The 27,139-nt window shown below is 38.8% G+C and overlaps 1 protein-coding gene across 1 annotated transcript; it reads right to left on the reverse strand.

Annotated features, from left to right (window-relative positions):
• Window positions 1–26,348, reverse strand: SDAD1 (SDA1 domain containing 1). Its single transcript, XM_047091664.1, has 22 exons — window positions 26,134–26,348; window positions 24,351–24,455; window positions 23,529–23,627; window positions 20,767–20,877; window positions 19,097–19,168; window positions 18,917–19,017; window positions 16,731–16,788; window positions 16,056–16,130; window positions 14,586–14,687; window positions 13,960–14,029; window positions 13,235–13,338; window positions 11,170–11,227; window positions 10,033–10,091; window positions 9,358–9,434; window positions 9,090–9,187; window positions 8,699–8,775; window positions 8,096–8,222; window positions 6,727–6,821; window positions 6,401–6,591; window positions 6,207–6,291; window positions 5,214–5,375; window positions 1–1,403 (listed from the first exon to the last, which is right to left on the reverse strand). The coding sequence occupies exons 1-22, from the start codon at window positions 26,221–26,223 to the stop codon at window positions 1,356–1,358; spliced, it is 2,064 nt and encodes a 687-aa protein (XP_046947620.1). The 5' UTR covers window positions 26,224–26,348; the 3' UTR covers window positions 1–1,355.
• Window positions 26,349–27,139: the final 791 nt, after the last annotated feature.

Raw genomic sequence — 27,139 nt, forward strand, 5'->3', positions numbered from 1 at the left:
GAGGGAGGAAGGAAGGAGAGTTAGAGATAGAAAAAAAGAGAAAGAAAGAGAAAGAGAAAAAGTGAGAAAGAGAGCAGTTTCAGGTCTGATATATTCAAATTTGGTCTGGACACTTCCTGTCAAACACTGAAGCTGCCAAAGTTGACTCCGAGAGCCCCCCTCACCAGGCCAGTACAATTTGATCATAAAACTTCAAGATTTTCACAACTATCTCCAGTGACCTGGGGCATCTTTGGGGAAGGTCACGGAATTTCTTCCAAATAAAACCAAAGCGAACTCAGAAAGTGAACAAGAGAAGTGGTTTTAGAAGCTACTTTCTAATTCTGGGTGGGCAGAAAATTGTCTTTTATTCTAAAGTAACATGGAAAAATTTTCTCATCTACCACATCTTCCTATCTAAGAAATCTGAGGCAAAGGCACCAAACTATTTCCAAATGCAATAACTTGCAGAGAGAGACTGACCAGGGCTCTGTGTCCCCTGAAATCTATTCAAACATGCCCAGGCAAGGGAGACCAACACAGCACTCAACACACACAACGGAACCTATCTGACATTAGGAACCTTTTGCTGAGACAAAGCACAGTAGGCTGAAAATATTACAGCATGATGGCAGGCTGAAGAAACCAATCTGATTTCTTTTTCCTCTGTGGCGGCTCAAATGACAAACTAAAAAAACACTCCAAGATTACTATTTAGACTTAAGGCAATTTAAAAAGCGAGGTCTTAACCAAAAAGCCTATACCTGGCATTCAAAAAAATACTTAACAGTTTTTTGGATGGACTAAAAGAGCTAAATTGTCTACATAAAATCTGTACAGCAAGGACCTGTTTTCAGCAGGTAAGCCTATATACAAGTAAGAATCTCTTACTCTTGTAACATTGTCCTGTTTTAAGAGAAAATGTAACTCCCATGCCCTGCAGAGTCCTCTATGACCCCAGAGAAGCAGGGACCTATCTCTACTAGAGAACTATTTACACTGTGCTATAAATACACATACAACACACATCGGCCCCCTCCTATGTCCCAAATAGGCTGTGAATGCCTTCTGTGAGGGGTTATGGTTCATTCATTTTTATATCTACAATGACAATTAGTAGGCACAAAACATTTTTTTTTTTTTGCATGAATGCCAAATGGAAATGAGTTTACAACACCACCACTACTGTTTACATTTCAAACATTCCCACCATTCCCTATCTCCAAAACGTTAATGCCAAGTTGCTACCAAGTTTACTGTGTTCTTCACAATACAGTACTTTGGGACTTTTTAATGTAAACAATCATTCTTGATTAATTTTCAAAACAACGATACAAATGTAGCATTTTTCTTGGAATGGAGAACTTGCTTGGAGGTTACTTCATTCTTTTTCTCTTTTTCAAAAGTGCATCTCGTAGTGCCAGCTGGAACATAAGAAAAAATATCTAAACATGGGAACTCTTGGGTACCCCATTATACTAATTTGGTTATATGGAGATGTACAACAATGGACTCCTGTCAACAAATCCTCCTGAGATGATTAAGTGTGTGTGTGTCTTGGGTGTGTGACAGATACTATTTCACAAACTCTCAAGCACTATTCTTTGGTTCCTAGAAATTTTTAAGATGTCTTTTGGATTTCAACAAGGTATGTGTTTTTGTTTGTTTGCTTTGTTAAAGCATGTTTGGGGCGTGGAAGTTACTCTACGTCTTAAATGTTCAAGCTTTTTGGATTTTATGATTTTAAGGTATTGACTCCTTGCCTTTATTTATATCTGGGTCTTGGAATGTCTTTGTAGATAGAAGAGATCGAGGATAGATACTGAAGGTAGAAAAATTAACAAGTTCATTTTAGCCTAACTTTCATGGCTGAGGAGGTATTTCTCAGACTCATCTGTCTTACAGTCTCATCTGTAAAATATAAAAAGATCACAGTACCTGCTCATATTGTTGCACACTAACAGAGTTAAAAAATGGAAAGCTCTACAGTAAGAACTGTACATTAGCTAATGATGTTGTTGTAACCCAAGGTTACACGGACTTAATTCTGCTCATTAAACTTTGTAATAAAGCACAGGCTACTCGCTATTCTCACACATATCTCAGTTTCCTTCTCCCTTCAAATGCCATCATTTGAAAAGTATATTCTCCCTCCTCTTCCTTTACCTTTCCTAAGGCTTTACTGGAAGATCCATCCTCCCCTCTTTTTCTGCCATGTGCTTCACCTGCCTTTTCTAGTCTCACCTCTTTTTTACATATTCTATGAGAATATTCTAAAAATTTACAGGAAGACCTCATGTACACTTTCAAGCCATGTAAGACCCTTTTATTTAGAATAAAATATCACCAAGGGACAGAAGGGGTATGAAATGTGATGCTCCGTTCCCAGAGGAAGCTTGAGTGTGTAAGATAATAGAATATACATATTGGTCGCTGCCCCTGGTTCCTGGCATAGAGCTCCTCAAACTTTGGTAATTCCCTAAGTGATAAGAGCATATCATTTTAATATTTGTTTTTGACCCTCTCCCTGACACAGAGCTCCCCAAACCCCTGTAAATTCCTAAGTGATAAGAGCCCTAGGAGCATCTTTTGTTCTAATGAGGCAACTAGGTGGGCTCTTGGATGGGGGCTGGTCCAAGAAAGACCAAGCCATGATTAGAAACTTGGAATTTTCAGGGCTCCTGGGTGGCTCAGTCAGGTAAGCAGCCAACTGCAGCTTGGGTCACGGTCTTGTAGTTTCGTGAGTTCGAGTCCCGCATCGGGCTCTGTGCTGACAGCTCAGAGCCTGGAGCCTGCTTGGATTCTGTGTCTCCCTCTCTCTCTGCCCCTTTCCCACTAATGCTCTGTCTTCTTTCAAAAATAAATAAACATTAAAAAAAAAAATACCTTGGCATTTTCAGCAATCCTTGCCCCCCAACATACAAACTTCTCCAGAGAAGAGAAAGAGGCTAGGTACAGAATGAATAATCGATCATACTTATGTGGTGAAGCCTTCAAAAAAAAAACCCTGTAGTGTGAGGTTCTGACAGCTTCCAGGCTGGCGAACACATTCACACCAGGAGGGAGATGTACCCTAACTCCACAGGGACAGAAGCTTCTGCATTTGGGGCCCTCCCAGACCCTGCCCTATGTATCTCTTCATCTGGCTATTCATCTGTATCCTTTATCATATACTTTAATAAACTGGTAAACTTAAGTAACGGTTTTCCTGAGTCCTGAAAGCAGCTGTAGCAAATTAATCAAACCAAGGAGGAGGTGACTAGTCAGAAACACTGGGCTTGAGACTGGTTTCTGAAGTGCGTGGGGGGGTGGGGGAGGAACACTTGGGGGGGGTGGCGAGTATAGTCTCATGGGGCTGAGCCCTTAACCTGTGGGATCTGACACTATTTCTAGGAAAACAATGTCAGAATTGAGTTAAATTGTAGGACACTAGCCAGTACTGCAGAGAACTGCTTGTGTGGGGGAAAAAAATCACCACATATTTGGTGACCATAAATGTTAGAAGTGTTCTGTGTGAGTAGAAAAAAAACACACACAAAAGGTAAACTGAACTGAGCTTTTCTATTTTAGGGTCACAGGTCAGTTTTGGGGATGCTCTAAAGTTGCACTGCCCAATACAGTAACCCCTAACTGCATGTGGCTTTTGGACATTTCAAAAATAGCCAGTCCAAACTGAGATGTGCCACAAGTGTAAAACACACACTGGATATCAATTAGTTCAAAAACAAGAAGGTATAGTATCTCACTCATAATTTTCATATTGATTACATACTGAAATGATACTATTTCAGATATATTAGGTTAAATAAGATCTATTTCTAAAATTAATTTCACCTTTTTCTTTTTACTTTTTTATTTTAAAATTATACATGTGGTCTGTATTGAATTTCTATTGGGCAGTGCTGGTCTAGAGTGAAGGAGAGAATAAGAAAATTAGGAACCTAGAGTTAAGTTTTGTAACAGAGATACCTTGAAGAAAATATAGAGCAAGGACACATAAACAGAAATTCAGATTAATTTTTGGTTCCAAATGGCAAGAAAATGGGAGAACAAGGAAAAAACATTCTTGAACCAACAAGTGCATATGTCCAACGAACTCTTAAATAAAAATTCTTTAGTCTTTGAGAGAGGAGCTTCATGACTCAAGAGGTGCTGGCAAGGAACAAAACAAGGCTTCCAAATCAAGGCTTCCAAATCATGCCAAAAAAGGCTCAGTAAAACAACAGAGGAAGTAAGAAGCAGGGGAACACTGTCACAAAATGTAGCAAGGTCACAAAAACTGCATAATGAAAGAAGGAACAAACCATGGTGCAACTCAGTGATTCTATTTCCTCCACCCTCAAATCTTACAAAGGTCTGCTGAAGGATAAGCTAATGGACTGAATCAATTCAACCATGAATTTAAATTGAATTGGCAAAATTCAGGTATTTATAATCTGAAACTGCACCTTTCTTTTCACCTTGATTTCAACAACCTCTATTCAAAATGCTGCCACTTTGTTATTTACATGATGTTGTTGGACATAGTTTAGAACTAGAAAAATTAAATAAGCAGATAGGTAGATTTTAAATGGCACCTTAATTCAGTTACTACTGCCTGGGTGGCCGCACAAATGAAACACTGCCCTGGAAAGCTGGCCATTAACATGTCTGTCTGGCACACTCATCTTTGGCTAGCAACTTAGGAACACTTGTTTCGTCCTAACTTGATTTCCTGGTGATCCTTCAGAATATATTTAAAATATACTCTGGTACACCCTCCGTAGAGAAATAGACGAAAACATGAATTTGTTTTATTATAGCAAATAAAATAAGCAAGGCAACTGAGTCACACAGGACTACATATAAAAGACCACAAATGGATAAAATGAAATCCCCAAAACCTGTAAACATAAAAGTTTTGCAAAAGGGCACATTAGGAAGGATCTTGATATTATGTTTCACAGATGCAATGTCAAGAATTTTAGCATAGGGATGATCTTACCGGCCATCTAGCTTCCACTCCTGCAGTTATAGAGGAGGAAAAGAGACTCTCCTTTGGTCACACAGCTGAATCTCAGCCAAGTCAGGTGTAGGATTTACATGCCCTGACCACTTGTTACCTCTCCATGTTCTCTAATAATGCTCCCCATTAATCCTAACACAAGGTCCTAAAAGGCACAACTCTGTTTTGAGTAAAGAAGTGTTAAAATGACAACAGTATTCTAACCAATCAAGCTTCAAGTTGAACTCACCTGCTTTTCTCGGAAGGAACGCTTGTTCTTTGACCGGACATTATGGCTATACCGCATCATCATGAAGTTCTTCTGTTTTTTCTTCTCTTTATTTGTGGAACTAGAAAATGGGTTCATTTTGGTTTTCTTCCTCACAAATTCTTTTCGGTCTGTCTTCCCAGCCTATTAGCATACACAAAAAAACACTTCAAGAGTTATCTAATCCACATAGGTGTCTCCTCTGTGCCAGGCACTCTCCTGGGTGCCAAGGACAAAAAAGATTGATGTAACTCAGTCCTTGCTCTCCAGTGACTCAGTCCAGGGGAGAAATGACCATTATATATTGCAATGGGGCAAGGGAAGCTCAGTAGAAGAAAAGGTCATAATTCAGCTGGTCAGGTCAGAGAAGCTTCCTAGAAAGGGAGATGGGTAAACTGTTTATTATAGGATCAAGGCATTCATGGTGGGAGAAAGGAGGGGAAGGGTAGAGCATTTCAGGAAGGAGGGATAGAATACGAAAAGGTGGGGAAGAAAGAACATGGATTTTTAAACTTATCTAATCAGGTTTCAGTACAAATGGGATGAATGCACAGGGTGACGTGGAACCAGTATGGGATGGTGCCTAAAACAAATGCATAGAAAAGAAAGCGGAAATAGTAGGCAGTAGGAAATGTTGGAAATGTGCAATCATACCACAGCACTTGCCGGAGGCTTTTCATTAGTGACTATTAAACATTCCCCTGCTTTCCTAATAGCTTGGATGCCTCCCAGATACCAGAACACGTACTATTGCCTTTCTGTGTTCTACATCTTGTTTTTGATGGTGGTTGCATGGTTATCTAGTTGTTAAAACTCATCTAACATAACACCAAATATCTGTGCATTTTACTCTATGTTAATTATACCTTTATTTAAAACATCAAAATAAAACACTGCCGTTCTATGGCTATTCACTTTATTTAATTTTTCAGCTTATTTGCTTTTTGTTTGAAGGGAACGATATGCCTCACTTACCATTGCTGTTGCTAGTCTTGTCTCCTTGTCAGACTTTGGTTTTTTATGAAGGCGTTCAATGTCCCGAAGAGAAAGTAACTCACCCCTGAGGTGAAGAACAAATACAATATGAAACAAGGGTGGAACTCCTTTCCGTAACACTTTCATCACCACATGAGCTGACTGAAGAAGACTTGGTGTATGTGTCGTTTTACCTGGGCTCCTCATCACTATCTATTTCAATGTGTTTCCTCTTTTGGGCCTTCCCTGGTGCAGCGTCAAGTTCTTTCCTCATTTGGGCCATGCGGATTTTCTGGAAGTCTTCCTGAGTTAAAACTCGGCTAGTGCTAACGGCTGCAGCTTTGGCTCTCCGCTCGTCCATGGGCATGCTGTTGAGCTTCTTGGACTTGAAAACACACAACAAAGGTTTAAAGAGCTACTAGCTCAAGTGAGAGCTTAGAACCCCAACAAGGCCCACCATGAATTAGGTGTTAATAAACATCCAAGTGACGTACTTGCACAAGGTAATTTTAGGACTTACGATTTCTTGCTGTTCTTCATCAGAAGAGTGGTGCACATCAACCCACTCACCATCGGCATCTGCCTCCTCACTGAGACTGGTGGTCTCCCACCCATCTGTGTGAGAAGCAGCACACTGTTAGTACTCAGGGGGAGTTGAAATAAATCAAGCAAAAGTAAGGTAATCAAAGTCAGTGGAGCTCTACTGACCAAGAATCAAGCAGTATTTATTGTTAAATAAGCCACATCAATTTAATTACTTTATGGAATGCATAATAAACATTGACCATGATCTACCATGAGCTAAAATCTTATAATCATTTACCTCTCACAACTCAACAGAAGAGGAACAGACCATACAAGTTACCTGCCCCGAGCCACATTGCTAGAAAACACAGTCTACGATGAAATGAAAATCATGTCTAACTGTAGAGTCCATGATCTTTCCACCAAACCATGTCCATCAAAATTGCACCTGTACATTTATCTTGGCCACACAGCAAGTATCTGACAACTCATCTAAGCATATTTATACATGTTTTTAGAAACTAGTGAGCAACAATCATTCAGACAACTGAAGTCATAGATTCTGGATGTGAAGGAACCTGGTAGATACCTCAATGAAGAGATATTAGTTCTTAATGGAGTCACAGTAAGCTTTCAAAATCACAGACACTTGCAATTTTTCAGTTGTTCCCCATTAGAGTGTCTCAGCTCTTTGGTATAGCATATATACAACCACACCCGATAAGACCCCAATTCTATGTCCAGTCTGGTATCTTGCTATATCCCACCCTGTATCCTACATTAATAATAGTTTCCTAAATACTTCAGGGCTTTGCTCATGCAGAGCTATTTATGAAAAGCCTTCAAGAGCAGGGACCATATCATTCTTCTTCATATTGACAGTGGCTAGCTCACAAGTAACGCTTTAAAAAGTTTTGTTAATATAACAAATGAACTAACAGGAAGAAGATAGGACTCTAGCAACCAAGGTAATAAACACTAACTCTGGAAATTAAGTATTCTTCAAAAAGTTCACCAAGTGTTCTCCTTCACCAAGGAGTCTTGGAGGACTGTTTATGACTAACCTTCATTATTTTTTTCTAGGCAAAAACCCAAAAGCCATTATCGTTCCCAAGTGCCCCGTATGATCTTGATAAGGAGCAGCTTCCCTGGAGGATATGAACAGACATCTACACTACAATGTAAGTTTCCTAAGTGTAGGAACGATGGATGCCCTTTGATCCCCAATGCTTGTAACAATGCTTAGCACACAGTCCTTGCTCAATAAATATCTGCTGAATGAGTGTTCAATCAACATAAAGATTTCAAGGTCAATACAGTACAGGAGTGATTTTATCCTGGAAAATGGTAAAATGAAAATGAACCTTCATCATTTTCAGCATTCTCTTCTTTTTCAACTTCTAGAACTTCTGCTCCTGGAATGTAATCTTTAGCATCTAATTCTCCATATTCTTGCAGTCTTGCTTCTATGGAGGCCTCTGTAGGCTTACCCTAAAGGAAAGGAAATTGTTTTTAATAAGGTTCTTAGAAGGGCACTCAGGTGGCTTAATCATTTAAGTGTCTGACTCTTAATTTCCGCTCAGGTCATGATCTCACGGTTGTCAGATTGAGTTCCATGTTGGGTTCTACACTGACTGCACAGGGCCTGCTTGGGCTTCTCTTTCTCTCTCTCTCTCTCTCTCTCTCTTTCTCTCTCTGCCCTTCTACGCATACACGCTCTCTCTCAAAATAAATAAATAAACTTAAAAATATATATATTTAAAAAAAGAGTCAGCATCAAAGAGCACATGCCAACTACAAAATATTTGAGACAATGGTATTCAATCAATTGTATTCTGAGCTTAAAGAATATAATTAACCAATACCCATAGCTGAAGCATCACAAACACTAAAACTCATCCTGTGGGAAATTATTCTCCCCTTCTAAGACCCTGACCTTTAGATCAACATATGCATATTTCACCTACCCGGAATTTCTTTTGCAACATTTGAGGATTCAGTGTTCGGAAGAGCTGAATCAAAGTTCTAGCAGACATCATCACATCTGTAAAATAACACCTTTAATTAGAAACTCCAGAGCGGGGTGGCTCAGTTGGTTAAGCATCCGACTCTTAATTTAGGCTTAGGTCATGATCTCATGACTCACAGATTGAGTCCTATGTCAGTGCAGAGCCTGCTTGAGATTCTCTCTCCCTCTCTCTCTGCCCTCCCCCACTCATGTGTGAGCGCATGTGCTCTCTCTCAAAAATAAATAATCATTTTTTAAAAAAGAAAAGAAAAGAAACTCCAGAGCAAAGAGGCTACTGAGAAAAAAGAGTCACTCGATATTTGATCTACAGAGAATAACATGCAACTTACTCTTATCTTTGTGTGTTTTATACTGAGCCAGGTCTTGGAGAAGTTCTTCAGTCATGGCTAGAGGACATCGAGCTGTTATCTCTTTTATAGCATTGATTCTAGAAAAGGAAAATGAATTTTAAAAACCCAAACAGCAATCACAGATGGGTCAGTCTAAGGTTTCCTAAAAAAGACCAAATCAAAGGTACAGAAGTTGGGTTTTATAGGGTTTCTAGGGCCAACCGTACATTGAAAACATACCCACTTCCTGCAGGCACGTTCTACATACCCTACTGTCATGACCTCCCCAGAGTTCTTGTCGGTGACAAAATTGTTGGCCACAGTCATTAGCAATGACTGAATGATCTGAATCGGGAAAAAAAGGAAAGATGAGAGCTGATAAAATGTCTCCACCAACTCAAACACTTGAGGATTAAGGGACAACAGACGATTCACAGTGAAAAACCAGCCATCCATCTTCGTTTTGGGAGAAGGAAGGAATCAAGACTGAGGAAGACAGATAAAAGTATGTTGGGTTTCAGGCTTCTTGGTTATCCTCAGATTAAATTTTCCTCCCCTTCAATATTATTTTCCAATATGGATTTAAAAAATTGTTTTGACCCAGGACAATTCAATGCTATTTTAATCAAAGAAAGGAATGATCAGCTTTGAAAAATATTCACTATAAATTTACCGATAACTCTTGATCTCCCAAGATTTGGCAATTAAAGTGAGAATTCTCAACAACTTCTCTAAAACAAACTTTGCTTTTCTATAGTAAAAATTTTTTTTTCAGTTTCTATAACTAAACCTCTGTATCTATCTCCTTAAGAGTTAGTGTCTCTTCTTCTCACTTTGAAGAAAAGTGACACAGGGGAGCAGTAATCTCTGTGGGAATAGCCACCATGATATACTTAATAGTGGCACTGCTATGCAGACAGAAATAAGGTTTAAGAGTTCTCACCTCTGGGGGTACTAAGTGATGAGATGCTTGGGCAGCAAACAGAAGAATCTTTGTTACCTCTAAAAATGTAAGAGATCAGAAAGATCATAGTCAGTTTATTGCTCTGCCTCTCAGGACTAAGAGCAAACATGGGAAGCATATTCTGGCCCTTAATCCTATTGCTAAATCTAGCTGGAACGCCCAACCCTCAGGTGTCTGCATGGCTCACTCTTTCACTTCCGTCAGGTCCCTGCTCAACTGCTGCCTTATCAAAATGTCTTTCCTGACATAATCTAACTAGAATCTACCCCAGTGCTCCCTATCATCTTAACTCTGCTTTCTTTTTACTCAAAAGACTTATCTTCACTTGGACACTGGACACATAGTACTCTCTGGATCTCCCTCTAGAATGCAAGCTCTACAAAGGTGAGGGCACTCTTTCATGCTCACTGTGAAATTCTGAGTGTCTAACTCAGTGCCCAGATTAGAAATCACTAAATGAATGAATGACTACGAATATAAATACACACATTCTCTTTGAAAGGGGCAGGCAGTATAAATTAGGCAAAAGAAAGAAGTGAGGTGAATCCTAATTTGCCATTTATTTGCCTGGTCTTTTTTATTTCTATACCTTGCAGGATTGAAGTGAGGATCTGATGAGATGCTGTATGTAAAGCACTTTGCACAGTGCGTGGCATGGCACTGAGCTTGGCTCAGGTTAGATGTTTAACAAATGCTGGCTTCCTTCTTATCTTGGTTTAAGTTTAAAGGCAAAACAACCATCTCTTCTTTCCTGCTCTTATGTTGTTTTTATGTGCAAATACACGAGGGCAATGATAACAATAAGATAAAATCCTGATATCTATTACAAAGTTACAGTAGAAGGTCAGATTTCTTTTTTCACAATTTTCTACCTGAGTATTCATGGTATTACAAAAAGACTTGCTTTAAGAATCCAGTTTTTTGTTTTCCAAAAATAACCTTGTTAACTTGATGAGAACAATGAACCCACAGCAGATTGTGGGAAAGAAAACATAAGGGTTTCTCTCTCCTTCTCTGAAACACACTCCTAATTCTTTAATAATTACAGAACAAAAGACTGGGATGGCTACTCTAAACCCAAGGCCACCAAAGGAAAATGGCAAGTGGGAGGCTTACCTCTTTGGTGGGGCTGCAGAAATCTTTGCACAAAGGGATAGAAGTTGAAGAGAAAAAGCTGCAGAAAGAATGCACTGACTTTAATATTTACGTAACTGCAGCTGTAGAGTTTCATTTCTCCCTAACACAATTTTATCATCACGTTCAACTAACTGGGGATCATTTTTTACTTTTGATTTTTCTCAACAAGCATTCATGCCCCAAGACGATTTGATGTGCTGTATTACCCAAGGAAAGGGAGCCTATGCTGCTATCCTCATTATATCAAGAAAGAAGAAAGTATATGCAGAATAAACCAGAGGAGGGGAAAAGTCAACCCAATGTAACATTCTTCTACTTTTAAAACTGGTGTGGCTGCAGAACGAATTTTTTTTAAGTCTTCAAAGATAAAAAGGATTACCAGAAGGAAAAGCAATGATATTAAGGCTTCAAAGTAAGGGATAAAAGAGTAATTCAAATCTGAATAGCGCCTGGTATAATTTCATCACCCAAACCCTACAGTTCTCATTTTATTACTGGACATCAGTCCAATCACACTGGAGGAATTACTCTGAGATCTATATTTTAGGGAGAAAGCACTAGCACTCCGGAGTCTACCTAAATAAAAGTGACAGGATCTAGTTATTAAAGCAACTGTATTCTTTTTTTAAAAACAGCAGTACAGTTCACAAGCAATATTATATTAGTTTCAGGTGTACAACATAGTGATTTGACATTTAAATATATGACAACATGTTCACCAAACCAGCTGTAATCTTGAACTTCAGGAAGAGAAACTATGGAGATGGACTGCTCTTTCTCAAAGTTCATCATATCAGAACAAATTAATTAATTTTTTCTATTTAGCCACAGAGCAAAACGAAGACCGGACAAGTAACAAGGAAGATTTACATTCAATATAAAAATGGACGCTCAATTACAGTCAGTTGTGAAACTCTAGTTATCATTTCTAACAAACACCATGCTTAAGTAACACATCACTTCTGCTTTCTGATCAAGCTCAAATTCAGGTCTGACAGGAAATTTCTGCACAAACATAACATAAATTGACCTGGTAATCCTGCTGTTGGACTACAGCTCATGGAGAAAAAGCATTCTATTCACTAAAATGTTAAGTCTTAGGAAAAGGGAACAAATGCTTTCATTCATGGGTACTTTCATCTTTAACAATGTATGTCGACACTGCTAGATTTTCAGTAAACCTGTTTTACTTTTTTTTCCTTAAAAAAAAAAAAACTTTTTGAAGAAAGTAACACATCCCATGATGTAGAGAGCAGTACATCTCAAGAGCAAAATGATAGGCAACCACCTCAATGGCCATTTCTTCAGTGGTCTAACTTTTTGGAAATCTCTCCTTTCCTACAACAGCAGTCTATGAGTATGTGTGAAGTTTCCATGTGTATACCATATGTATGTATGTATGTGTGTGTGTGTATATATATATATATAATGTGTGTGTACACATATATGTGTGCATATGTATATATGTGTGTACGTATGTGTGTGTGTATAGATCTACACACACAATATATATGTGTATGTGTGTGTGTGTGTGTGTGTGTGTGTGTGTGTGTGTGTATAGATACACACACACAATACCACCAAGGAGCTCCTGTAATTTAATTCAGTATGAAATAAATGACAAGAGAATTCAACTCTGCAAACATGACAACCTCCTTACCAGAGTGGTCTGAAAGTCAGGAAAGCTATAAAGAGGTAAACAAACTGCAAAATGTAGTAATAATCAATAAAAATATCCAGTTTACGTTGGCTCAGAAAAACGTATATGCAAAACAAATAAACAGTAGAAACACAGAACACAAAACAGTCTGTCCATAAACTGAATATATGTACAATTTAACATCCGTACTTACTGATAAGAAAACAAAATTATAAAAACAGCTATTTTCAGAGTGAGAGATTTTATTCTTCTGTAAATTATATGGGTTTAAGCGGTTTTAAGAGATAAAAGTAAGCCACAGTTCTACCTTAATGGCTTTCCTTTTACCATGAATGATTCTACTTCTAATATTCACCAAAATGAGAAACATAATGGAATGCAAACCTCGTGAATTCCCACCAATCTGGAGATGAGGTTCATGAGCATCATTTTCACCTCAAACCTCTCCTTAGAGCTCTCTAGCTGCTTTAGTAGTTTTTCTGCAAAATCTGGAAAGGAGAGTATCAGAGAAGTCCACTGTAAGTCCACAGTCTATACAACATTGTCTAACAGGTGTAGAGAAAGGTAGCGGTTAGATCAGTGACTGGTACAGTTGAACCTGAGAACACTCTGCTAAACCAGGATGGTAAGAACAGCAGCATGACGGAAGGTGAAGAGATTCACACACAGGTGAATATACTGTCAATGGTGCTCAAAGTCAAGTCTTAAGTCCCCCAAATTTTAGCATCAACATCTTGAATGACTGTTTGGAGCTCCACTTAACAGTTCGCTAGAGCGTGCCTCCCAAAGCGTGGTCTGCAGACCAGCAGTAGTGGGTCCACCTGGTAGCTTGCTAGAAACACAGAATCTCAGGCCCCACCCTAGACCTACTAAATCAGAATCTGCACCAACAAAAGACTATCGATTTTTCATTTAGTCAAGTACAATGTCCTAGCGCTATGTTGTTGTTAAAGACATGAAGCAAAGAGCTATTCTTCCACATTGGTTATACCCAACCAGTAACAACTAAACAATTACTGATTGTCTAGTAAGTGCCAGGGATCTTATATTCCCTGGTAACAGGCAGAGATAAGGCCAAAAAGGAACTTGGGAAGTCATAATTATAATACCTTGGGGATCATGAATCAAATGAATAGCTGAAAAGTTAAACACCTCTGGTTTTTTCTTCTTTTTTTGTTTCTGCAATAAAGTGAGAGGAAAAACATTTACATTACATCAGACTATTGGGGGCGGGGAACCCACAACAAATCTATTCCAAAAACTTTTCTTTCAACTAGAACAAAAGGTGGTTTTTATCTTTTAACATTAAACCTCAGGAATGTTCCAGCAAATAGCACCTGTTAAGACTTAAAGGAATTTAGAAATATAAACAAAAAAAACACAGAAGGGCCAAATTAATGAGTTTTCAGAATAACCAAATATAACAAAATTTAAAATGTATTTTATTTGTGTACTCTCCTGAGAAGGTAAGTTTAGCAAAAATACCCTAATATAGGTCATCTTGCTTAGGACAAGTGAAAAGTGAATTTAAGCAAATTAATTTATTCAAGGTATAGATTTTGCTAGAGTTGAAAACATTTAGTCACTTAAAAAACTAGTACTTAAAAATTCATCACACATTTCTAAGTCTTTCAGAAATGCTATTTCTTCATTTCAAATTCTTAACAGCTTCCACTAAAACCCCATATTCTATAGTCTAATCACTCCTACAACATTTTCCAGGTATGAGTCTCACCTTGAGCACTTTCATAGCCTTTTCCAACCTTTTCTTGTTTTTGGAACTTTTTTTCCCCGTGGCATATTGCACTAGCAGGTCTCTTGCTGTTGGTCCTTCATCCTGAAGAAGAGACTACTTTGTAAACAAGGAAAATCTGCACAGAAGCAAATGGTAAACCTTTCAAAGACTTCTGTGTACTTATGCTCTGCAACCACTATAAAAAATGAGCATGACTTAAAATTCAATAAAAAGTATCTGCTCATGTGTACAAACAGGTACACACAAAGATTTTCACTGCAACACTTATTTTTGCTTTTATATTTTGCTTTCAATTTTATCAAAGTATAGAATACAACTTTGTTTTTAATTGAAAGAAATTGGAAATAATATCATGAGGAAAATGCTTAAGCTATAATACATTCATATTCTGAAATATGTGAAGGTTAAAACAATGAGGTAGATCTGTATGTACTTAGAAGATCTAAATGCATCAGTATATCTATATATATGACACAAAGAAAGCAGTTGCAGAGTAATATATATGTTATTTATGTATATTTCAAAGACCTAATATATACATAAGACAATACACACACATCCGTATATAAATACACAGGAAACAGGTTGGTTATCTGTGAAGATGGAATTAGGAAGTGAAAATAAGACAAGGTTAAGAAAACTTTTATTGTATCTAGAATATCTGAAATCTTTTACAATAAGAATATATTGTTCATACATTACTTAATAAAATGAATTAAAAGATCTTATTATAAATTCTAGTATTCTTATTACCAAAATGCTAAAATGGGAAAGGGTATTTTTTCTTAGAATTTCTCCATTTTGATTTTAATAAAAAAATATTAAGTTTATTTATTCATTTTGAGAGAGCGAGTGAGTGCGCAACCAAGTGAAGGAGGGACAGAGAGGGAGAGAGAGAATCTTAAGCAGCCTCCACTCTGTTAATGCAGAGCCCAATGTGGGGCTGGAACTCACGAACCGTGAGATCATGATCTGAGCAAAAATCAAGAGTTGGACACTTAACCGACTGCACCACTCAGGCACCCCTAAAAAATATTTTTTAATAAAAAAATTTCATGACATCATAAATCTTGATTTTGCCTTTTAAAGATGCCATGATATTATTCCTCTCCTTCTCTGAATTCTCTATAATGTTGACATAATCTCAAAAAATATGCTGGCAGCAATTTCCATTCTAAGTTTATATAGTGAGATAAAGGTTAGCTTTGGAACTAAGAACAAGGCTGAATGAGTCTAACTTTTATTAGTTCTTTAGCCAATCTTAGTGAATGTAAGTGACAAATTCTAAACGATAAAATCTCAGCATGGCAGAACACAATAAAAGATAAAGGCGACATGTAAGTTTCTTTCTAACTTGAGCAGTCATGGATTTTACAATCTGTACTGAGAGCAAAAATGAAATCTGATAGACTGTAAACCTAAGAAAGCATCTACTGTTGAACGTATAACCTCAGACTCTGAGTCGCTGTCCTGTTTCTCCTCTTCATCTTTCCCAAGGAAAAATGTCAAAGCGGCAACTAATATCTAAAGACCAATCAGAACAAAAGTCAGTGACTCACCCCAGCTTACAACAAAGAATAAATACTTTTGTTTACACATTATTCATGCACAGAACTAGGATCTGAAGGAACAAAATCAGACTGGTGGGATATGGGCTCATTTTTCTCAATTAAAACAATGTTTTAATAATGCTATTTGTCCTAAAAATATAAATAATTTTTAAAAATCCAGGCTCTACATAGTTGTTATCTTTCAAGTAGATTGCCAAGAATTTATTTCTATATCCAGCCACCAACCCACCCCCCACCACCAAAAAAGTGACATTGTAGCCCTTCTAACAGAAAGTCTAACATATTCTTAAATTTCTTTCAGCTGTGTTTTGGCCCAACAAAAGAACAGTCAAGAATTATAGGATGAAACAAAATAAACACTAAGGCATCATTTAGTACAAAGCATTTAAAGAACTCCTAACTTTATTTGCCGCCTCTAAAGCACAGATGAACCAGGGAAGCAGCCCAAGCACAAAGAGAGCATTACTAAACACGAACTGCATGCCCTACGCTACCTCTTCCCCACATAGCCATCTCCTCCACTTTCCATCTGGAAATGACTACAGACACATACCTTAGTGACCTTAGAGAAACATGCGGTTGTTATCACATTGACAGTTTTGGCATCATTCCTGGGGTAAGACAAATGAAGGTTTCAAAGTGAATTTTCATTCTACTGCATTTCATAGCATTGACAATGGCACAAAATAAACAATATGTATTTCTTTTGTTTTTGAGAGAGAGATAGATCATGTGTGCAAACGCATGTAAGTGGGACAGGGACAGAGGGAAAGAGAGGGAGAATCTTTTTTTTTTTTTTCAACGTTTATTTATTTTTGGGACAGAGAGAGACAGAGCATGAACGGGGGAGGGGCAGAGAGAGAGGGAGACACAGAATCGGAAACAGGCTCCAGGCTCTGAGCCATCAGCCCAGAGCCAGACGCGGGGCTCGAACTCACGGACCGCGAGATCGTGACCTGGCTGAAGTCGGACGCTTAACCGACTGCGCCACCCAGGCGCCCCAGAGAGGGAGAATCTTAAGCCAGGGTCCACGCTCAACCCAGAGAATGATGGGTTCAATCCCGTGACCCTGGGATCATGACCTGAGACAAAATCAAGAGCTGGATGCATAACTGAGCCACTCAGGTGCCCCTAAACAATAAAATATATTTCTGACAGGTTAGAATACACAGTTTAAATAGTCATGGGTTACAAAGGAAGAAAAAAAAAAGTCATAGATTGCTAAATGCTAAATAGTCAACCACAGGTGAACATTTAAACTTTAGCCCAGTCTTCTGTCAGAAAATTATGCAGCCATTTTTAAGATAGATTTTTTTTTGAAGAATTTTTAATGACATAGGAACCTATTTAAGATAAGTGAAATAAAAAAATGAATACAGGGGCGCTTTGGTGGCTCAGTCGGTTAAGTGTCCAACTTCGGCTCAGGTCATGATCTCATGGTTCATAAGTTCGAGCCCTGCGTCAGGCTCTGTGCTGACAGCTCAGAGCCTGGAGCCTGCTTCAGATTCTGTGTCTTTCCCGCTCTCTGCCTCTCCCCTGCTTGCACTCTAAGAAATAAAATGAAAACATTTAAAAAAAAAAATGAATAAAAACTTATTAGTGTAGCAAAATTCCAACCATATTTAAAAATTCACATTAAAGAAAAGACAGGAGACAGTATCATAAACTGTTAACAGTGATCATCTCTGGGTGGTGAAACTATCAAAAAATTAAAAAAAAAACCTTTCTAGCTTCTCCAATTTTTTTTGTTGCAATGAATATTACTTTTATAGTAAAATAAAAATTAGCAAATAAGAAAAGCAAAAAACATGAATCAGGAGCAATGTATCAATAAACCAAAGTTTACAGAACATGGTATTTCATACAGAGGATAAAGTGACTTAAAAATTTTCAGAGTGGCAGAGCAGAAATAGCACAGATTTGAGAGTCTGACATCCAAGTTTTTTTTTTTTTTTAATGTTTATTTATTTTGTGTGAGAGAGAGCAAGTGAGTGAGTACGGGGAAGGGGCAGAGAGAGGGAGAGCGAGAATCCCAAGCAGGCTCTGTGCTGTCAGTGCAGGGCCCAACATGGGGTTTGATCTCACAAACCATGAGATCATGACCTGAGCAGAAATCAAAAGTCAGACACTTAACTGACTGAGCCACCCAGGCACCCCCGATATCCAGGTTTTAATTTTAGCTCTGTCCTTGGCTAGCTACTAAGCTTAAACTCTATGAACTTTAGTTTTGTTACCTATAAAATGGGGATAATTCCAGATAAGCTGAATTATGTTATTCTTTTTTTTTTTTTAATTTTTTTTTTCAACGTTTATTTATTTTTTTTGGGACAGAGAGAAACAGAGCATGAACGGGGGAGGGGCAGAGAGAGAGGGAGACACAGAATCGGAAACAGGCTCCAGGCTCTGAGCCATCAGCCCAGAGCCGGACGCGGGGCTCGAACTCACGGACCGCGAGATCGTGACCTGGCTGAAGTCGGACGCTTAACCGACTGCGCCACCCAGGCGCCCCTGAATTATGTTATTCTAAAGGTTGAACAAGGTAACATGAGATATAGGTGCTCAAGAAATGGCAGCCAATGTTACTAGTTATTTGGATTGCTCTATATTTTTATTTCCAACTTAATTTATGACAGATATATTAAAGAGCTCAAGATCAAGAAAAATATTTGTGTATGTGCTCTGTAGTAATTCTAAATGAATATGAGTCTATTTCTCAAGAGACAATTACGTATATATTACCAGATGTTTCTTCTGTAGAGTTCAATCATCACATCCAAAGATATCTTGGCTGCAGTTGCATTGCTATCTCTTAACATGGTATACATGAAATTCTGCAACACCTAAAGAAAATGAGGAGAAGGAAGACTCAATACTCTGCTGGTACAATGCTGCAAACATGGGAAACAAAAGGGTACTTACTATGTTCACTTTATTGTTCTTGTGTTTTGCATTTATATTCTTGATATCAGTGACAATATGTGTGTATAAAGTCTGAGGAAAACAAAAACACATACACGTTAACCAACGTTTCTAGTCTTGCTCATGAGTAATTTGGAAAAAAGTACAAATGTAGGGGAAAGTTTAATTTTATTCACTTTTCATTCTATAACAAGACACCATAAACAAAACAAAAGGCAACAGCTAAAATGTAAAAGAAAGTTGCCCTGAAAAGTAAACATGGAGTTACCATATAACCCAACAATTACACTCCTAGTTATATATCCAAGAAAAAATGAAAATATATTTCCACACCTATGTCCACACAAATATTCACAGCAGCAGCATCCACAATAACCAAAAAGTGGAAACAACCCAATAGTCCATTAACTGATGAATGGACAAACAGAATGTGGTATACTCACATAATGGAATAAATTTGGTAACAAAAAGGAATGAAGTACCGATAAATGCAACAGCACAGATGAACCTTGAAAGCATTATGCTGAGTGAAAGAAGCCATACACATATACTACATATTGTGTGATTCCATTCATATGAAATACCCAGAGTAGGTAAATCTGTAGAGACCGAAAGCAGACTGGTGGCTGCCTAGGCCTGACAGAGATGAGGAAATGGGAAGCTACTGCTAATGGGAGGAGTGTTTCTTTTTGAGGGGGGATAAAAATATTCTAAAATTGATTGTGTGATGGTTGCAAACTCTGCCAATATACTAAAAATCATTGAACTGTACACTTTCAATAGATGAATTGTACGTGAATTATATCACAATAAAATTGTTATTTAAAAAAAGGAAAGTTGCTCCACTTACTTAGCCCCTAATGCATGCAAGATGATACTGGCAATACAAATATCACCGACACTTGGAAAAAATTTATTTATTTGAGAGAGCAAACAGCACAACCAGGAGAGAGGGGCAGAGGTAGAGACAGAATCTTAAGCAGGCTCCAAGCCCAGTGCAGAGTGTGCCACGGGGCTCAGGGTGCGCCTGGGATCATGACCTGAGCCGAAATCAAGAGTCATTTGCTCGACCTACTGAGTCACCTAAGGGGCCCTCCAGTTAATAAAATGTAAACTTAAATTTTTCTTTCGTAAATTTCTTTCACAAACCTTCAGCTTCTAGGCTGGTTTATACAAGCAAATACTAGTCATAGGGAAATATTTATAACAAAAAAAAGTAGTGTTTTGGGAGATCCGTTGGGGGTTGTTACAGCTATGAGTGTCCAGTCCATGCTCTGATTTAGCTAGTCAGTATAGTACAGTGGGAAAAGGCTTGGGTTCTGGAGCCATATTGCCTGGGTTTATACTCCTGCTTCCCCACTAACATGTCCCATGATTCTAGGATGTTACTCTCTCTTTGTGCATTAGCCTTTTCATCTGTAAAATAACAGTAATAATGAACCTTCTCTCATTTTGTAAGTAAACAAATATATAAGAAGCTCTGAATGGTAGCTGGCAAAAAGCAAGCACTCATTAAATGTTAGCTATTACCACCATATTGTATGCACACAAGCATCAATTTTTTTCCTGTTAAAATTATTAACTATACCAAGAATTCACTCTGTAAGTTTAATGTTACTGCAAGGGAAAATGTGGAGATATAAGGGGGGGGAAGCAATTTTGCCCTTTACCTTTCGCAGAAGCTTATCATGGCAACGCAGGAGTTCAAAGAAGAGTTCTAGCAAACTTGATGGATTGATGAGATTCTTGTTTCTCAGCAAGATCAAAGCTTTGCAAAATGTCTAAGGAGGGAAAAGAAAACATACTATAAAATAATGATGATGAAATTAAAATGAGAAAATGGAGTACATATATCCCAAGAAAGTGTGATATCTTCTACTAACTAGGCACCATTTTGGGCATCAGAATAGTACAGTCAATAGTACAGTCTTTGCCCTCGCACACCTTACACTGGGAGTGGGACAGACAAGCAAGGAAGCACCTAAACAGTTGTATCTCAGATAATGATACGTGTCATGAATAAAGTAAAACAGGGTAATATAACTGATACAGTGACTGACGGAGGGCTACTTAAGGAAGTGTCAAGATATGACAAACCCCTACGTGATCAATGAATGCACAGAAGTAAGAAAGGTGTGGTAACAAGAACAGAATAATCTGGAATCATCAACCTGATTTGTGACCTTACAAGGCGTTCCTTGGAAGTATCATTAGTACCAAGAATTGCCCAACAGCACTTGCAGCACAGCTGCTTACCACCGACTTTCACGAGTACCCTTATCGCCCAAGGTTTGGTTTCTACCAACTGTTCTCCATTAATGGAACGAGTAATCCTTGGAGAATTGTTGATTCCAAGTCTTGGGGCAGGAAAAGCAGTAAAAAGGGGTTTGGAACTATTTCCGCCAGAATGTAAGGATGCTTTCAAAAATATCAGGGGCTTTGGTAAAAGGACTGAGAAGCTCCCACTGGCCAGGTGATAACAATTTGGACTAAAAATAATTAAGGCTTAAAAAAAAGAAATGAACAAAAGGCATAAAAAGGTTACAGTGTCAAAGAAAGATAAAAAAAATCATTTTACTGATTTTATTAAGTGAAAGTTAATATACATAGATATTTTGTTTCTTCCATTAAGAAACACAGTCAGTTCTAGCTGTGTAAGCGGGAAAGAGTGAACAAAAACTTGGGAATGACTCAAAAAGTCCTGGGGAAGAAACAAACACACTAGGTAGTAAGTCCAGTAATTGATAAGGACTGGTGGTTATCACCATCACCAATTAAAATGAGGTCCACCAGTTTGTTCCAAATGATTCCTTTAAAGAGGAATGCTAATTACACAGACTCAATCCTTTGTGTCCTAGCAAAGGAAATCTCTATTATTTTTTAAGCCTATTAATCATCATAAGAAATGACAAAGAAACATACATACATTACTTATTTAACAACGCCTGCAGACCAGTTTAGTTGGTACTGTTAGACACACGAAACTTAAAGAAAATCTAATTATAGTACTTGGAAAGACACTAGGTCTCTATACTCAAAATCTCAAATCTGTATCATCTATAGGGACTCGAAAAGTTTCATGACATAAGTAAAAGTCTTTTGACTAATAGTTTGAGTTTGAAGTCTCTTGGGCTGTGCTGCCAGGTCCCACATCCCAAGTGAGAGTCATTCAGTTGGCAACCCAGAGCCTGAAACCTTGGCTTGTCTGAGATGGTATTCTTTTTCTGTTGGGCCTAATCAAATTAATAAAATCCTAAAGAATTATAAAAATGGTAGAATTAGAAAAATCCTGGGAAAATGTAAGAAACAAAGCTGAATCTCTAGACTTAGCATTGTACAAGTTTTGGCAAAGGATATTAATATGTTTTGTGATCATAATATTTGTGTTAAGTTCTACCTGCTGTAGAGGTATCTGAAAAGCAGATGTATGAAATCTGAAAATGCCTTAGGCTGAGTTCCCTAGCAGCAGAGCCAGATTCATTGCAGTGATTTGTCCAGGGTATGCTCTCTTCTAGAAGGGAAGTAAAGGAAGCAGGACAGGGCAGAGAAAAGAAAAGCGGAGGAAGGATATGTCCTTGGCTGGAGACCAGCTTTAGTCCAATCACAGAGAAGCCCTGGAGCACAAACTGCAACATGAAGTTGGACCCACGTTGAGGGAAGAGCCGGGCTTTTGTATCTCTGGGTTAGTCAGGTACAACCTGTAGGCTGGGAGGGCAACCTCCCAGGTGCTAGGGTTCTCATTTAGCTGAAGACAAGACACCAGAGAGAGGGCAGCTGGGGGCCATCAGCAGCCAACATTCACCACCAGTGACGGAAATGGGAGCACTAGGCTGGTAAGGGGGAATCTCAGCCAGGACCCAATAACAACCACTACAGTGACAATGGCTTGAATGCTCCAACTGGCCAGTTAATGAATAAATTTATTAAATTCAGCATTACGGGAGTGCTCCTAATCAATTCCAGCTTGGCATTGCCCAGTTGGAACTGAATTTTACTCAAACTCTTCAAATTAAAAAATAAGTGAATCAATAAAGCATTGTAAAAAAGTTATAATTAGGGCTCTTAATGCATTTGAGATTTGAATGACTAGAAGGAATGAACCATGTATTCAGAAGAGGGAAAAGAGCTTCCTGGCAGGGTTAGCATGCTGGAAGAACAGAAAGATCAGAGAGGAGAGCAGCATTCTGCTACAGGAGACGAGGTCAAAAACACTGGCAAGAAGCAGATCATGTAGGGACTTATAGGCCATGTTAATACGTTTGAGTTTTACTCGAAGTATAAATGAGAAGCCACAGAAAGATTTTAAGGAATTCGTGACGCATTCTGATTTATGTTTTAAGAAGATGTTTAGCTGAGGCTGTTCTCATTTGAACACATAATACATGCACATATAAACACAACACAATTTATCAAATCCAAATACTAGACCCACCATTCGAAGATCTGGATCCAAGACAGTGTGATTGTAGGAAAGAAGATCTTTCAGCTCTTGAGGAAAGTTACTTAAATGTTCTGGATAGCAGTGACCAATCTGTAACAAAGCAAAGGCTCTTCTGAAGTTTCTTTTTCTCTCCTACAATTCATATGCACATATTTATGATGTTCTGAAAAAGGAGAGTAAAGGCTATGTTTCATAGAAGTAGCTAGTTCCAAATCATTTCTTTTTTATTCTACATGCTAATCTCTCTGACCTCTTTCATTGTTCTTGCAGTATTAGTAAAATATGTGTGATGTTGTTTAAAATCTGCTCTTATGATGAATTTGAAAAAAAAAAACAGTCTGAAAGTTTTGCTTTGGTTGGTTCTGCAAAAAGCTCTAGTGAAATCTTTTTTTTTTTTTCAACGTTTATTTATTTTTGGGACAGAGAGAGACAGAGCATGAACGGGGGAGGGGCAGAGAGAGAGGGAGACACAGAATCGGAAACAGGCTCCAGGCTCTGAGCCATCAGCCCAGAGCCTGACGCGGGGCTCGAACTCACTGACCGCGAGATCGTGACCTGGCTGAAGTCGGACACTTAACCGACTGCGCCACCCAGGCGCCCCAAAATCTTCTAATTCAACTCAGGAAGAAAATAACATTTGTAAGAAACGGAAACAAAAAAATATTTTTTTACAATAAGTTTCCATTCCTGAATGGAATAAGGTTGGGTACTACTGGAAAGATATTCTGCAAACTGTGAAACAACTGGTCTTTGTTTTAGAAATTGTTTGTTTTCAGAATTATTATTATTTGTTTTCAGAAATTATTATCTTACCTGTGCCATAAACATCACCAGCTCTGCCAGTTCTTTGCTGGGTTTATTTGGTTGTAATTTGAAAATCTCCACATTGGATTTGTAGTGATTATACTGCTGTAGAAACTGTAGGAAAATAAGATATAAGTTAGTCACCTCCTATTATATGACTTTTTCAGTAAAAAATGAGAAATTACTTAGTACTAAGACATCTCTGATAGTGGCAAGGAGAAAAAGACATGGCAAAGGTGTCCAGAAACATCTTTTCCTTATCTGCATTCTTCAAAATAAGATTCCAAAAAAACTGATACATCAAATTTTTCTAAAGACCCTTTCCCTTATCATTAGAAATTTAGGTGGTATGGTGTAAAGAACATTAAAGCAAGAGTCAAAAACTCAGATTCTGGATCTATTCTGCCATTTATTATCCAAATGACCCTTACTACATTTTCTGTGTATATGAGCACTCGCAGCAGCAGAAAAATATTGGGTCAGAAAGTGTAAATTATATCACAACTATACAACTCTGCCGTCAAAATTACCATCTTCTTTTAAGGCACAAAAATAATGATAATAGCTTCCACTTACTCAGCAATTGCAATATGCCGAAGTCATTATGTGCATTTTCTCATTTAATTATGTTTAATTCTAACAACAACACAATCTAATGTTGGAACTTACCAGGCCTCAGTTCCATGCCCTACATCTACTCATCATTCCTAGACCATAGCTTTAAATTGTGAGTGTATGAGAGCGACACTATGAATATTTCTTTATATTAGCAGTCCTTACTAGTCCAGTAAACTCCAAATCCATAACTCCAACTGCCTGACATCTGTTGTCTTGATCTCTAATAGACATCTTAAACCTAGCATGGTCAAAAAACATAACTCTTGATTTCCCCAAACAAAACTCTTAGGTCCCCAGCTTTCTCCAAGAGCAGGAATCAAGAAAAGGAACTACCGCCCCTCCATGCTTCAGATAAGACCCTACTCTCTTGACTCCACACCGCCGTTTGTGACAGGAGTATGGAAAGAGCCCCAGAACTCGGTGTGCTGCTGCTAAGATCTTTATCTCACTTCTCCCCCCTTCCTACCCGTGGCTCAGCCACTAATATATGCCTTAAGATGATGAGAACTAATATTATTACACCCTTTATGTTCATCAGTCACCACAAATATACAAGGCTCCCAGGACATCCCTCATTCCCCTCTAGTCCCCAGACCAAGAACTCTTCGGTGGGGTCAGGGCATTATATTTTTTAAAGTAGCCCAGTCATTCTGATGCTCTATTGAAACCTGTTTCTCTCCTAACACACTGCTACCTCGTTTTCTTCCGCCCAGCATTGCTGAGCCAGTAGGTGTCCTCTCTGCTCCTCGGTGCTACTTTCAGATCACTGGCATCCCTCCAGACCAGTACCCTTTTCTGCACTTAACTGTCCCCACTGCCAGCTTTGAATCCTATGTCTGGAGGTCCATTTCCGGCTCTCAGAAACAGATGTTCGACCCAAGGCATTCTAACATACAATTCATCAAGTGTTACAGACTTCCTCAACTTAGGGGTTTCTGAAAGGAAAAGGCTGATAAATCTGCATGGAAGTTGGAGGTTGGGGGGCGGGGCTATCTGTCTCTCCACCTCTGTGAGGTTGGGAGATAAACCCCTTTTCTTTCCTCCCGAGGGACTCCTGTACCTAGCAGGAGAACTTTGGGCGAACCAGGATCCCAGCTCCACTCCACTCCTTCCCCCTGCTACTGTCTAAACCAGTCACACCCCGGTCTGTAGCGGCGCCGCGTCGCACTCCCACCTCCTCGATGTAGGCCGGCGGATCCCGCTTGATCAGATTCTGTAACTGCGGCAAGTTGCTGGGAAGCTTGTTATTGTTTCTGTTAGACATGCTGGCTACTGACTGGATCCGCCAGGAGCAGTGTTAAGAAACCTCACACCGCCTGCCACCACCAACCGAATCAGCTACAGGTGGGAATCCTGCTTCCGAGTACGACCGGAAATAGCACATGGGACACTCGGTAGGCAGCGCCATCTTGGTTCTTAAAAAAAAAAAAAAAAAAAGCCAGACTACGGGAGCCTCCGAGTGTCAAATTTACTCCCAGTCCCGAAATGCGCTGCAGTGGTTTACGCGAGGTTTTTGGGGGGCGTGGAGAGGGGGCTGGGGGGGACGTTTTCCACCCTTAGCCAAACACTCCTACTTAACGTTTTGAAATAATATGAAATGCAAAGATTTTTTTTTTTGCCACACATATTAGTTTATCTCGTCATTCTGACACTCCTATGAGACTGACACATGAGGATTAATCGTTTTTTAAATCCCACAGCCTAAAAAGCTTTTTCCTTTGGGAGTAGATAGCACTATCCTATTTTAGAGTTGCGGGGGTGGTGGGAAGGAGGGATGAGGAGAGACGCCTGGGTGGCTCAGTCGGTTGAGCCTCGGACTTTGGCTCAAGTCAGGATCCAAAGGCCGGTGAGTTACAGCCCGGCGTGGGGCTTTGTGCTGACAGCTCAGAGCCTGAAGCCTGCTTCGGAGTTTGTCTCCCTCTCTTTGCCCCTCCCCTGCGCGCGCTCTCCCTCCCTCTCTCTCTCTCTCTCTCTCCAAATAAACATAAAAGATTAAAAAAAAAAAAAAAAAGAGCAATGAGGAGCGTAAGTTATTTTTTTGGTATAACTTTAAATACTGTTTTTGTTTTGCTTTTGGTTGTTTCAACTCCCCCCGACCTACACAAGGTAAAAGGGCAAGACCTGGATTAATTGTAACATGTTGATTGACTTTAAAATGCAAATTAATTTGTGAGGCGCCT

Source organism: Lynx rufus, unplaced genomic scaffold, assembly GCF_022079265.1.
Source record: "Lynx rufus isolate CCGP_SWC_20201006 ecotype Redwood Valley unplaced genomic scaffold, mLynRuf1.p SCAF_3, whole genome shotgun sequence".
Taxonomy (NCBI): Eukaryota; Metazoa; Chordata; class Mammalia; order Carnivora; family Felidae; genus Lynx; species Lynx rufus.

Excerpts from the sequence above, each read along its gene's own strand:
- SDAD1 (XM_047091664.1), bottom strand. The coding sequence starts at position 26,223 with ATGTCTAACAGAAACAATAACAAGCTTCCCAGCAACTTGCCGCAGTTA. Across the intron at positions 13,339-13,959 it reads TTTGATTCATGATCCCCAAG|ATTTTGCAGAAAAACTACTA; the intron begins GTATTATAATTA and ends TCTCCTTTCCAG. Across the intron at positions 6,592-6,726 it reads ATGAAGAACAGCAAGAAATC|TCCAAGAAGCTCAACAGCAT; the intron begins GTAAGTCCTAAA and ends TGTGTTTTCAAG.